This window comes from Rissa tridactyla, chromosome 9, assembly GCF_028500815.1.
Source record: "Rissa tridactyla isolate bRisTri1 chromosome 9, bRisTri1.patW.cur.20221130, whole genome shotgun sequence".
In the NCBI taxonomy this organism is placed as follows: domain Eukaryota; kingdom Metazoa; phylum Chordata; class Aves; order Charadriiformes; family Laridae; genus Rissa; species Rissa tridactyla.
The window spans coordinates 3,698,011-3,712,059 of NC_071474.1; the positions used below are offsets into that span (position 1 = coordinate 3,698,011).

The 14,049-nt window shown below is 47.9% G+C and overlaps 1 protein-coding gene across 1 annotated transcript in view; it reads left to right on the top strand.

The window, feature by feature from the left end:
- The window catches only part of IGDCC3 (immunoglobulin superfamily DCC subclass member 3), a 106,476-nt gene that overhangs the window by 68,909 nt on the left and 23,518 nt on the right, over window positions 1–14,049 (top strand). The window contains exons 5-6 of the mRNA XM_054214629.1: window positions 2,641–2,778; window positions 9,672–9,830. Coding sequence (XP_054070604.1) covers window positions 2,641–2,778; window positions 9,672–9,830 — 297 coding nt within the window. The remainder of the gene's footprint in view (window positions 1–2,640; window positions 2,779–9,671; window positions 9,831–14,049) is intronic.

The following is a 14,049-nucleotide window of genomic DNA, read 5'->3' on the forward strand; positions in this document are numbered from 1 at the left end:
CCTGCCTCTCTGCGCTGACACCTTTTCAGCGCGATCTGCGGCTCTCTCTGCTGCTGTCCTTTTGATCAAGATCTAACAGCCCATGCTGGCGACGCTCCCGTCCCTGCTAGAGTGCCTGTCACTCCTGGCGATGCTGGGGACCTCCCCATCCTCCCAGAGATTGCTGCTGGCAGAGTCCCTGGGGACCACGTGCATCATTAGAGCCTTTTTCCCTTTCAAAACCAATCCCCCCCACGTTGCCCTGAACCCTGTTGTGTTCCAGCAGCACTTGCTTGCCACAAGTCCCTCGTTTTGTCACTCCTTCCTTCCTGACCCTGCATCAAAGAGCTTTTATGGTTGGAGAAGGAAACCTCCTCCCTGATGGTTGGGCATGGTGGTGGTGTCTGATCACCGCGTTCCTGCTGGGTCACCGGCCCTTCTGGCCCTGGAGCTGGCACTGCCGTGGCGTTGGGCTCGGCAGCAAAGCTACGGAACCATTACATGGCTTTTGCAGGAGAAGGTGAGCAGCATTGGAAATGCCACTTCCAGAGCTGGGCAGGGTTTGGCCAGACTCAGGGAGTTTGAGCCCCCACCCAAAAACCCAAATGCCTATTTAAGACTCAGAGTATAAATCAGAGAGTGTGATTATTTTTTTTTTTTATGTGTTATTGTCAAAATAGAGCTGCTTTTGTCTCAGCTCCCATTTACTGATATTCTTGGGTGACCTTGGACAATTCATTTCATTTCTTTGTGTTTTGAAATATTGAAATCACTCTATAATACGATGATAATATCGTATTATTCTAAGCGTGAACATTTAGTATTGTGATTTAGAACAATAAATCTACATGGGTTTTAAAGGCACTCCAAGGTACTGAGAGGGAAGGTATTGTTTTTCAGATCTCTTGGGGTTAACCAGCCGGTCATATGAATTTATTGTGCATTCTGGTTCTCATCAAAAAATCTGCATTTTATGGCTTGCAGTGAAATGCATTTAGTGAGAAAGTCAGCTCTTAAGTCACACTGACACGGTGATTTTTCTTGGATTTTGCCCATTTAGACACAACCTCTGAGTCACTTTATCGCTCCTCGTTTAGCCCCTGTAGGAACGATTAACAAAGAGCCGCTCTGATCTGTGCGTGCCCTTGGACCGCTGCGAAATCCCTCTGCTAACACCCCGACTTCAGCCCCTGAGCTGCTGTGACAGGGTAATGCTAGGAAGTGCAGGAAGAAAAGAAATTTTGGCTTGGAGAAAAGCTCTTGCAGATAGTTTTTGGTGGATCACTTCTCTTTAACAAGCCTTTTGGACATCGGAAAGTCCATGTACAGGAGCCAGCATGGGATGATCCCTACAGCAAAGCCCGGCCCGTGGCAGAGCTCAGCTCCCCAGCCCTCCCTGTGCCCCTCTCCTGCCCGGGGGCAGACAACCAGCCCAGGTATTTCTCTCCGCAGGTGTACAGAACATTTTTGCCAGCAGCAACTGTCAGATTATTGAAATTCCTTAAACACTGCTTGGCCTCAGCATTTCTGGAGTATAACCCAGCTCTCGTTGGAAAAGGAGAGAAGACTAATGCAGAGATTGTCAGTGTTCCTGTTCACTGATGGAGATCTGAGAATATCTCCTTTTTTTTTTCCTCCTCTCCTGCTCCCCACAAAAGGGAATGAAGGCTGAAAGGAGCTTTTGCCCAGGGATAAGGCACTTTTAAGGGACTCGGGAGATGCAGTTTCAGCTGTGGTGTACCTGACACAGGATCATATTTATGTCCCGCAGCCTCCTCCCGTCTGGTGAAATGTAGTTTCTTTTGCTTCTCCTGTGCCTGTCTGGTTTCCAGACTCCTTGTGCCAGGGCTTTATTTTATTATGGGTCTGTGCATCATCTTGTACGATGGGTTTCCTTCTTGGTTGCTGCCACTTGGTGCTAACTGTAGTGCAAATAAACGATTAGTGATTGCATCGTGAACGAGTCACGATTGTATCAGAGCAATGTGATGCATCCTCTCCCTGCACCCAGTTACACCGACGTGGGCCAGGACAGGGAGAAATGACCACCCCGTGGGCTGCAGTCATCAGAGGAGTTTCCTTGAGTTTCCTCTCAAAAAGATCCTCAGCAGGAGACGGGGACTGGCACCTCCATCACTCTCTCTGTCCTAGGACAGGGCTTTTGGAGCAAGTGACACCAGCAGCAAGAGAAGATGCTCGTAGAGAGGCAGATTTAAGTGTTGGGGACTGCATGGATTACTTTATGGCTTGAGATGCTGAAAGATAAAGCAACTCCTTCATTTGTTTGCATTCCTGTCTGCACTGGCTGGCCTGTAGCTTGTGTCCTCCCTCTATACCGTGTTTTTGCTGCGCATCTGCTCACTGCAGTTCACAGCGCGGTTCCTTCTTTTGCTGCCCGTATCTGGGTGTCAACAGGGCTGCTTGTGGCTGGGATGGTTGGCCGAGGGGTTTTCCCCTGGAATATCAGCGCAAACTTGAAACGCGGTCAGACAACGTGACTGTCATGCAAACATTGTGCTCCTTTTGTTTCATGTACATCTCAGATTTATTGAGGATTACCCCAGCCACATCATTTGTACTTAGAGGATGCATGAAGCCCTCTGTGTTTCCATTAACCAAGAGAGAATCAGATGCCTTTTAACGATGATGCTGTCCTTGCAGGCTCCCACTCCACCGTTTACAAGGACCCCATGATTCTCGTCGGTCCAGAGAACCTCACGCTGACGGTGCACCAGACCGCTGTGCTGGAGTGCATCGCAACGGGCAATCCCCGGCCCATCGTCTCCTGGAGCCGCCTAGGTAAGCCGCGGGGGTGACTGGGATTTCCTCCTCCTCCTCTCCGTTGCCATCTCATGGGAAATAGGTAGGTGCCACCAACTATTTTATGCGACAAGTGATTCACCCCTTCCCTTCCCACTGGAGGTAATTGTAGGCTTGAGGTGCTTTTTTATCCTCATGTCTACACTTTGTTTTTTCTCACTGCCAAGATTCTGTTTTTACCTGTTAGTGAAGTGGGTTGGCTAAACCTGTAGATGTTTCGTGAAAGGTGATAATTTTATCTTTTCTCGAGTGACAGCATCTTCTTCAGCTGCATCAAAAACATCACCACTGTTGGCCTAGAGAAGCAAAATCATACACAAACACATCTTTCACGTAAAACAGACTTGAAAGAAACTTCCTGCCTGTTCAGGGAGTTTTAAAAAAAATTTTGAGGGGAAGAGAGTGTTTAAAGTTGTGTGTCTGAAGCTCTGAAAAAGCAAATGCTTGCTGCTGGTGTCCGTGATATTTTTTTTTAATCAGCATGGAAACGAAAGGCGGTGTCTGATGGCATCATACAAATGAGGAAGAGCAAAGTGCTGTGTTTCTCTCAGACTGAAAGCAAGGGTTATTTTAAGCTCTAACTTTGTGACAGTAGCTCGGAAACTATTTTGCTCAGACTGACACCTCCATTGCCCTACAGAAATCTGTGCTGAGCAAAGAGCTGATGGCATTTGTTTTATCTTCTGGAGCTTGTAACTCCGCCTGTGCACACTGTGGGGTTGGGTTCAGTTAGTATTTCCCAAGCCCTTGTGCTCTGTGAGGTCACATCATTTTGGGATGCTCATCTTCCCGAGTCCCCCAAGGTGGCTGTGAAGCAAAACCAGGGATAATCCCGTCTCATGCTGCTGTGCTGGATGTGGGACTTTATCCCTGTGGCTCCCCGAGGGTCAGGGTCCAGCTCACGGGAAGGGTGACTTCCCACTCCAGAGCTGTCTGCCAGGGGATGAGGACACGTATCCAGCATCAATCAAGCAATTTCTCCATGCTTGCCCTCCTGCTTCCATCTCTGGTGGCTTGTAAAATCAGCCGGTGTCTGCCACTAGCTGCTTTTTTTTCCTCCAGAGCCATAACCGTCAGATTGATGCTGTTTTAAAAATCCCCCAGATAGGCTGTATCGCTGTTTTGGTTCTCTTGGACACAAGGCGGCTCTACGTTAGCACTCAACTATAATAAACTACTTTATAATTGCCTTAATTATAAGTGCTTATTACCTTCTTCAAAACACTTGTCTCTATAGAGCAGTGCAATAATGAAGATGTAATAGCCTCGTGCAATGTTTGTCTGGATGGTCTGAGCTCAGCGTTACCTTCCACCAAAAAATAAATACCCTCTCCATGCTGCTTTGCAGCACAGCAGAATTAGAGCTACTGGATGGGAAAGAAATGCCGTTATTTTCCCTCCCTTTCAGCAGGAATGTTTCCCATCCCAATACTAAACAATCCCTGTGTAGTATTACACCGGTCTCGACAGCGGTGTGGCGTACAGGCTCTCTGATGAGTTGGTGGGTTTGCCATCTCTTTGTAGCCATTTCAGAAGTGCTTTCATGTCTCCGTATCTCTGTGATCAGGAGGAGGCAGAGGGGTTTACGCCGGACGGGGAGGTCCTCCGAGCATCTGTCATCTGTACGTGTGGCTTCCTCCCGAGAAGGGTCTCCTTCCTGAAGTTCCTCCTACACAGCTGCTTCAGCTTAAATAACCAGTTCATCTACTCAATTTAGCAAAAAACCCGCTTTTAATCCACTCCCAGAAATAAAAAAACGCATAGCCACAAAGTCTTAGAGAGATGCAGCTGATTTAGCAATAGGCCTGACTTAATTTAAACAAAAAAGGTCAATAATATGTAAACATCTTTCTTGTCATGTCATTGCCGTAACGCCGGGGCTTTGCGCAGGGCATGCTGCCGTTTCGGAGTGTCTCTCTCAACCCCTTGGCTCACAGTTTTGATGTTGTGGCTTTTCATCTATCAGAAAGGAGCAAAAGAACAATTTTGCTTTTACAGCTTTCTGGTGCAGGGGAAGGCAAGCCGTAACAACATTTGCACTTTTTCCTTTGGCTTTGCTAGAAGCTGGCTGGTTTTTAGTAGGAAAGGCAGCTATATTTTGCTTGAAGGAAATCATTCAAATTCTGGGCCAGTTTTTGAGTGTCACACAATCAATTTTGAATTTAATTTCCTTGGGAATATGTTGTAGCCCCTGACCACAAACAGAATTCCTGTGTCTCGCTGTGCATGAAATGTCAACATTCATTAGAGAGCAGGCTCTGAGAGAAATGTAAAATCATTAAGGGTTTGTTCAGGGAAGATAGGGTTTTTCCTTTCAGAGCTACGCACTTCAGGCTTGGACCTGTATGTGTGCACAAATGAATATCCTGGGCCCTTACTGCAAAGCCTTTTGAATGAATGACGATTTTAATGTATCCTTACCCTTTAACTGACAGGCCGCTGAGCTGGCCTCCATAAAAGGTACCAAGGCAGAATAATAAACTATTTAGAGAGATACAGAAAAGTGAGGCGAGAGAGAAAAGACAGTGATTATCTGATAGCATTATACAGAAGTTGTCAGAAAGGGTCGCACAATGGGAAGGAAATTACTAAAGAGGGAGCCATTCAAGAAGTAAACTATACAACAATTGTAGGAGCCAATTAATTGGTAACTTATTGGACACAGAAGCTTGCAATAGATGGCTGACTGGTTGACAGGAGCACCGTTCCCGTAAGTGTTTAGAAATAATAGAGTAAATTTCACCACTTCACATACTGAATAGTCAACTGTTGCAATGTACTCTAAATATGCTAATCCACGGTGCCCAGTGTCCGCCCGAGCAGGAGACCCATGCGTCTAAAAAGTGGAAGGCTACTATGGCACAATACAAAGAATTCACAAAAGACCTAAATGATCAACATTAGAAAGTTGTTACTTTCTTTCTACTTGCTACTTATAAAAGAAAGGCGTCCATGTTGTTGCATATTCATATCGCCTGGCACGTTTTAACGGGTCTCCATAATTGGTGCCGGTGTGCCAATCACTTGGTTAGCAGGCAGAGAATGGACTCCAGAAAGCATCAAGTACACCTTGGAAAAATAAATAATGCAGCTCCCAAACCGCAGGCATCTTTCATCTCGACTTCACCCCAGTGGGGAACCTGGAAGCCTCTACTCGTCTATAGTCAAGGCATCTTTTGGGAGCATCTCCCATTTGGAGAATGGTCTCCTTTATGAATCAGTTCCCTGGCTGTTCTTCACAACCAGATGAACCTCCCCCTTCTGCCTTCATCAGTTGAGGATCAACAGGGAGAATCTATCAGACATTTCCACCATTGTTTTCAGCCCTCAAAATTTTCTGCTTTTGACTTCATAAAAAGAAGTAGAAGGTCACGTTAAATGAGCAGCAGTTTCAAGCCTGTGTGGGTCCTGGGAGCTTGGGAAACTGAGAAATGGTGTCAGCTTTGGCAGTCTTTTGCATCTCCTCCATGGAGAGATGACCTGGTGATGGAAAGCGATGCCAGGAAGGTGCGTTTTCAAGGTTTGGATCCCTTGATCCAAGCCAGTCTTCAGGTTTCTGTGTAAGTGAAACAGAGTTAAAATAGATAGCAACCTTTGCAAAACAGGAGTGAGTATCAGTCCCTCTGCACAGCGCTTCCGTGAAGGGCTGAGCTTTCTGGACGCAAGGGATTTCTTGTGTAAATACTCTGTATTATTTATATGTGTTGTCAGTGTTACTAAGTTGGACTTGGTATTAGCTGAAGAGTTTCTAATCGATCACAGGATGGCTCAGGTTGAGTGAGGCGCAGTAGAGTAAGAAGGATGGAGCAGGCTGGGAAAGCAGAGATATTTCTGTAGAAGCCCTTTTCAGTGCTCTGTGGAAGGGAGGAGTTGAGTAAGAGGCATATGGGATGATCTTTGCTGGCTGTGAGAGGTGGCCACGCTCCCTGAATCAAATGGCAGATCCCCGGAGGTTTCTGAGAGAGCTTGGAGAGCTTTGTTCTTCAGGGGAACTTAAGACGCGTGGTTGACAGGAGCCATTTCTTCAGACCACCACACCTCTAATTAATAGTTGGAGCTGGAGAGGCGACTGACGACGTATCGATGGTATTTGCGCTGTGCGGAGTACCTGCTGCAGGCTGGGTCTTTGCATGCTTAAATTATGTAGCATGTTATAAATAATACAGTAAAACTACTGACATTCAAGTCACATTTCTGTGGTATTTCTTAAGGCAATGATGTGATGAAGCACCCAGGTATGGCCATTTCGCATCTTTCTCTGGTCCTGCCCCTCCCTCGAGAGAGAGGTTTGATTTTTACGCCTGTTGTAAATATGGATTTCCAAAAAGTCTGGTTTAAAAGATGAAATCAAGTTCAATTTGAATTTAATTCAGACCTTTTTACACTTCAGTTCAAATGATGTTTAAAGGGAATGGTTCCTTCTTATTGCTCATTAAATGTGGGACAGGTCATGTTTTACTGTCCTTTTTATGACTGAGCCATTTACTGCTGCAGTGGCTTGGCCAGCTATGTGATCATTTAATCATTTAATGACATTGTTTTTCTCTCACTAAAAGACCTGAGCATTTTGCTTTGCAATGCAAATAATGAAGTGGTCTGGCATTGCCTGCCTAATGAAGCAAGGAAACCTTTAAGTTAAAAAAGTTCCCGAAAAACGATATATAAAGAGCGTGGCAGGAGATACGTTTGTGAAGTGCTTTGTGGCTTTCAGTCCATGTTTTTCCGGTGTTTCCTAGAGGATCTGCCATAATCTGACAGGGGATGCTGACATGGGACATCTGGACTTGTATGGTCCAGGCTTGTGAGCTGATGAACGTGTGCTGCTCTCACTGACGCTGCCAGAGACACTTGCTGTCCATCCCATCACGTACCTTTCCATGGGAATCCCAGCACTTGCTGGGCAGCAGGTTGCAAAGTGGCATTTCTGGGTTGATGGTTAATCTGTCCCTCTCCTTGAGTGCTGCTTTGCCTTCATGTTTTCCCAATCTATTCCAGAACCTATTGGTTATGGATGGCCCAAATCCTCGTAATATTCTTTATTATGCAAGGCATGATATTACATCTAAAGCATATGATCGCGAGATGACTTTTAACTAGCCCTACATGTCTGTCTGCGTTGAAGCATGAAGCCTGTCTGAGATCAGGTATGAGCCAGGTCTCGGTCAAGGACCATGTTGTTGTACAGCAGAGGCTATGAAAGAAATCCTTGGGGATAACTGGATGTCTCGGAGTGACTGCAGCAACCCCGTGGCAACTTGTCTTTCCATCTGTGTTTGCCATGAAGGTTTCCCGTTGCTGCGGGATGCAGCCACTGGAGTGGTTGTGTGCTGTGAATATTGGCACCAGTCTGAGTCTGAGGTCCTTCAACGCTAAGCGTCCCTGGAAACTGTTTTGCCCACTGGATGATGATAAATTTTAAAGCATGTAGAACAGCCATTACCTAGCATCTCTCAGGAGGTGGCCCACAGGAGTGGAAACCAGCTAGAGCATCTCAGGTCTTCTCCCATGACCCATTGCTTCCTACGGAGCAGTTCTAGTTTTATTTGGCTTCTTCCATTTCCTTAGCAAGGTTACGGCACAGGCCAACAGAACTTCCAGGAGGCAGTTTTCAGATGAATTTTTCTTTTTACTAGCCACAGTTTTGAAGCACAAGACAGGCTGTTCTGCTAGTGCGGAGCACACGTGTATGGAGGGCTCATGGGATGGTCAGGTGGGGAGATCACCAGGGATGGTTTTTGCTTCTCCCATTTCTGTAGGTTCTTTAGACTCCTCCATGAGCAAGAGAGGAACTGGGTTCCTGTTTCCCATCTGATGAAACTGCTTCTCCAGTAAAACCACTCCCCCACCTTGCCTCTCTGCTCCGACACCCTGACACATGCTACGACTGATTTAGGGCTGCCTTTGTCAGACAGTGTCTTAAAACACAAACCAATGAAACAATAAAAAGCAATAGCCTGATACTAATGAAACACATTGTAATTAGAGCTGGCTGGGAATTTTCCAGTGAAAACAGGCTTTGTTGGAAAAAGGTGAATTCCCTGATACTGAACTATTTCACGTCAAGCGCTTCAATTTTGAAGACTTTGTGCTGGAGCCCAGGCATGTTTTTTTGGAAATATCGCTGCTCTCCTGCCAGCCTCCCTCATACCCAGCACTCAGGATGGAGGCAGCCCTTTCCAGTTGCCCTTTCAAACCAGAGCAGCTGAGCAGATCTAACCACCAGCTCAGAGTTTGGCTCCTTGGCCCGGTGTGCTCAAGAGCTCAGGAATTGAAAATCCAGTGTTCACGTAGTTTCTGAAGCCACAAAAATCCATCAAGGGTTAGCAGGCAAAAAGACATAACTTCTGGCTCAGGAAATCCCCAAGTCATAAGTTGCTGGTGGCTGGAGAAGTGCATCAGGGAAGCACTGCTGTACGTTTTCTGGTCGTCTTCCCAGAGTGTCTCTGTTGGAAACAGGCTGTTGAGCTGGTTGGATCCTTGGTCAGTCTAATGTAAGAACCCAGGCAGTGGCTCACAGAAGGTGGTATGATTTAACTTGGTTTAACTACTTTATTGAAGTGTTCCAGGTGCTTCATCTTAATCTGAATGTATGGTTGAAAGCTTTCACATTTCCTGTGATGGTACCTTGGTTTTTCAAGCAGCATGAAGTATGGTTTTGGGCAAACACATAAGCTAGGATCCTGGTTTTCTCCAGAAGGCAGTTCTGCTAAGAGCATCAGCTAAAACCCACTGACTTTACTTGGCAAGCAAATCCCAGTAACAGCATGGCAGCACTCCATAAGTATTTGGACTGGACCTCACCAAGGACTGTGCCTGGACAACCTCACTCAAAGGTCCAGCATGTGACTCTTAACGTTTTCCCCTTCTTTCAGATGGCCGCCCGATTGGCGTGGAGGGGATCCAGGTGCTGGGGACAGGAAATCTCATGATCTCAGACCTCACCGTGCAGCATTCTGGCATCTATGTGTGCGCCGCGAACAAACCCGGCACTCGGGTGCGAAGAACTGCCCAGGGCAGGCTCGTTGTACAAGGTGAGCAAACCTGGGGCTTGGGGAGCGGTGATGCCCCTTCGCTGTGCCCTCTGCACAAGCTCGACACGTTGCCTGGGCACCGTGGTGGGTTGGGTTGAACAGATGCTGACTTTGCGTCTCTGAGGGTATCAGACAAAGGACTTCTTTTCTAGACACATGGTTTTCTGTGTGGGTGTATGTCTCTCTGTCTCACACAGGTAAGTAGCAACCAGGTATCGTTCAACTGAGGCCTCAGCTGCATGGGTTGCAATGGTTTCCCACCCCATCACAGGCATTTATGTCGCTTAATAGGCACAGGTTGATACTTGTTATCACGCTAGTACATCTCAGCAGAAAGCCTGGGCTGAATTAATCAGCCAAATTCGTCTCTCACCCCTGCACGGTCTTTAGCGATGTGGGGACATGAGCACTGTTCTCATACTGGACCCCTCTGCATGATAGATGTCACTCCTGCAGCGATATCCAGGAGTGGATATCACTCAGAGTGTTGCTGTCCAACTGAAATGGCCCTTGTAAGTCTAAAATCATTTCCAAAAAGTCAGTGAGACTCTTTTCTTTAGCAGTCAACACTGCATCTGAGCCCCTTGCCACAACGTGAGTAAAGCACCCTTTGGGGGAGATGCCCAGGAGATGCAGGTTGCTCCCCTTCCGCACAGCAACTGTCCTGAAATGCCACTTTTAACGGGTGAGCCAGCCCAGACTAGAGATCAGCACTCAAGAAACCAAACAAATCCCTTCCACATGCTCCGTGCAACCAGTCTCCATGGTGAGGGGAGCCAGGCAAGTATTTCAGAAGGCAAACCCAGCTGGCAGCGTGCTCTGAATGGCAGTAATCCACCCCTGATTACAGGCACTCACCTCCTCTTCAAGCTAGTCCACTTAAAGCATCTCGCGCTCTCATCAGTTCACTCATTAACTATTGACTGATGATATCCTGAATCTAAAATTATACACCTCCTGCCGGAGTGAGCTAATTGAACCTTTCATGCTGGTGATGGGGAAAGTGCCCTGCTCCAGCCCTGATGCTCACCTGACAGGTCCCGGGAGTCGCTGGCAGTGATCCGGCACCGCACCGCTTGTGCAGCAGCCATGCTCCCTGGGCGCTGCCATCCCTTTTCCCTGTTGCCTTGGGAGCAGCAAAGAACAATGTAGAAATGCTTATACACATGCTTGTGCCTCCTGAGTCCCATGTGCTGATCAGACACAACAGGAGGTGGAAACTCGCCATTTCTTTTGCTGTTGGATTTCTGGGTGAGCAAAGCAACGAGGCGGCCTCCCGGCTGGCACACAAAATATCAAACATCAGCCAGCTGACAATGTGGCACACCTATAAGTCCTCTTATTTAGAAAAACAAGCCCGGGCATTAAGAAGAACCGCACTGTACTGATACAAACCCTTTAGAGCTGAGGTCTACTAAAGCCAAAGACGAAGCTGACGTACAGGAAGCAGGCAGGCAGAGCCAAAAGAAATTACTTGGGAAATCTATGAAGTTGTAAAAAATACAGCTGTTGAATACTGTTGGCTGTTCCTGTTAGCAATTGGATGGGAGGGGGAAGGGTAGCACAACTTCTCATTGCTACAGACGGGCAGTTTTCAGTCTCTTTGGAGATTTGAACATCAGCTCCTGAACAGCTGGTCTAGTGCTGGAGTTCATCTGGGATTGATTTACTGTGGATTTTCACCTAGGGAACCAAGATGAGAATTTGTCCCTAAAATGGTAATCACAGGGCCCTCGGAGCCCAGCCTTGCTGTGGGAGGGGGATGCTCCCGCGTTCAGCATTAGCAGAGAAGTTGGCAGTGGTATGGAGACGCATGGCCAGCGCCTCCTTGGTGTAGCCCTTAGACATGAGGTGCAGCATCCAGGACCCCAACCTGTGTTGGCCATCCATAAAACGCTTTGTGTTTCTCGGGGGACCATCATTCCCCAGGGAAGCTAATGGCAGACCCTGGCCAGGCAGCTGGACTCATCCCAGGTTTTCTCACCCTCCCTCTGGAAGCAGCTTTTCCTTCCTCCTTCCTCTGAATCTCATTTTGCCTGAATTTTCCAGCTGAGAGGTACAAATGATTGCTGTTCAGGTTTGCCTGGGAAGAAAACACCGATAATGACTGACATGGGAGACTGTGGGTTTTATCTTTGTCAAGATGTCAGTGATGCAAATTACATCCGTAAAGAGAATAAAAGCAACGAGCGGGCTATCAAAAGCCTGGTTGGAGAGGAAGTTAGCACAGGGAGAGGACAATACAGCGTCCTCAAAGCACGCCAGGCCAGGTACTTGCTGCCTTTATGCAGGGGCCCTTGAAGTGCCCGGAGGCACAAATTAACTTGCCCCTCGTCTTTTGAAGGAGGCACGGTTTTTATAGGTGGGAAGCTGGGGGAGAAAGGACCGTGTTTCCTGTTGTAAGGCAAGGAGTTATCGGGAGGCTGGGATTGAGACCACATCCACCCTCCTGCTGCCAGCGGTGGTCCTCGTCCCCATCGTGGCAGTCGCACGGGCAGAGGTGTCCTGGTGCAGGGCTCCGCTCTTGCTCCGGCAGTAATGTCCTTTTGCATTGCAGGCTTTCCTTCAGATCATCTAACGCCGTCTTATTATCTTCCTGGGAATTCCTCCTCCCTTCAGAGGAGAAGGCGTCAATCCCCCGCTCCCTCCCTCCCTGCCCTCCCCTGGCCATTTAGGCTCCTTTGATCTCTTTTGTAAGGTTCTCACACAAGAAAGTTTCCATTTTCTCTTCAGATCCCGGCACAGCCATTTGAATATTGCTTTGTGCCGGGCTGCGAATGAAAGTCTCACGGGGGGAGTTGTCGAAGGGCCGAATGCGTCGCCGGCTGAAGCGGAGGGTGTGCGTGCGTGTGGTGCAAGGGAAGAGCAGGCTTCGGTGGCAAGGAAAAAAAAGAAATATCTCAAAGCGCTTTCTCTCTACCTCCTGTGCAATCTTTTGTGCTTTATTATGTGTTTGGTGTCATAACAAACTGATGGGCTGTGAATGGCCAGATGGTCACCAGTGTTCTCCACTCCACGCTTCATTTCCTCCTGAAAGCTATGCAGAAAAATGAGATCCCATCTCATAAATGAGTGCCCATCTTAAGGACACATTTTTGAAGGCTCTGCTGACAATGACTGCCTTGTTCGCTTTGCTTTCTGCTGGCAGAACCGGGCAGCGCTCCTTGGTCCAGCAGATCCAGCCACTGCTGCGTTTCCTGATGTTTCTTCCATCGTTCTTGCTTGCTGGCATTGCAAGCCTTGGCTGCAGTGTTGAATTCATCAGCAGATGTATTGCGGTTGCTGTGTTTTAGGCTTGGCTCTGTGGCATTCGGTTTGTCCTGGAGTTTAGCCCTAAATTCATGCTGCAAAACCAGCATCAGTATATGCTGCATGGGCCAATGTGCCCCAAGTAGCATTCCCCTTCCTGCCCATGTTTTCCTTCTCAAGAAAAGGCACCATGCAGGGACAGAAGGGCACTCGGATCTCATCCGTTGGGATGTTGGAGTGAGCTGGGGTACCTGAGCCCTCCGGAGCATCCTCCCAGGAGCACGCCAGTAGGTGACGTGGGGACATGTCCCACTGCTGTGGAGCTCCTGCCCTGCACTTTGCCAGGACAAGAAGTTCATGATACCCGCTGAGGGCTGATGGAAAGACTCCATGACAGCCTCCTTGTGTAGTCTCTGCCTGTTTCCCAGGGGTGACAGTCATGGGTTCCATCTTTGGCCCTAGCAATCCCACCAGCTCTACAATTTAACTAGTTAAGTTACCTTTTAACTAGTTAAGTTACCTACGTAAGCATCTGGGCATCCATGACTACAGAGTCAGTAGAGAGAAGCCAAGTGGGCAGCAGTTCTTTGTCTTAAATCTCCCCTCATTTGATGCTGTGCTTGACTGACTGACCCATTGACCGGTCTTCTCCTTTATACTGTTATTGCAGGTTCCGGTAGCCTAATTTATGAGGTTTTGTTGTTTCCATGTTATTCTTCCTTCTCTTTGCCCCAGCCTCCCTCCCTCACCCTGCCACTCTGGCTACTTGAGAATTAATGATGGCTTCATACTGAGGTGCAAGGGGCAAGGATTCATCTGGCACCGGAGCATCAGCTTTCGGTGCTCCCCAGTCCTTAGGCCAGCCTTTCTCAGCGAGCTGTTGGGTGCTACCACAAGCACCACACCGCAAACTCACAGCAAGGGCAGCCAGGCTCCCTGTTGTCTTGGGGGACACACTGGTGGCTGGTCA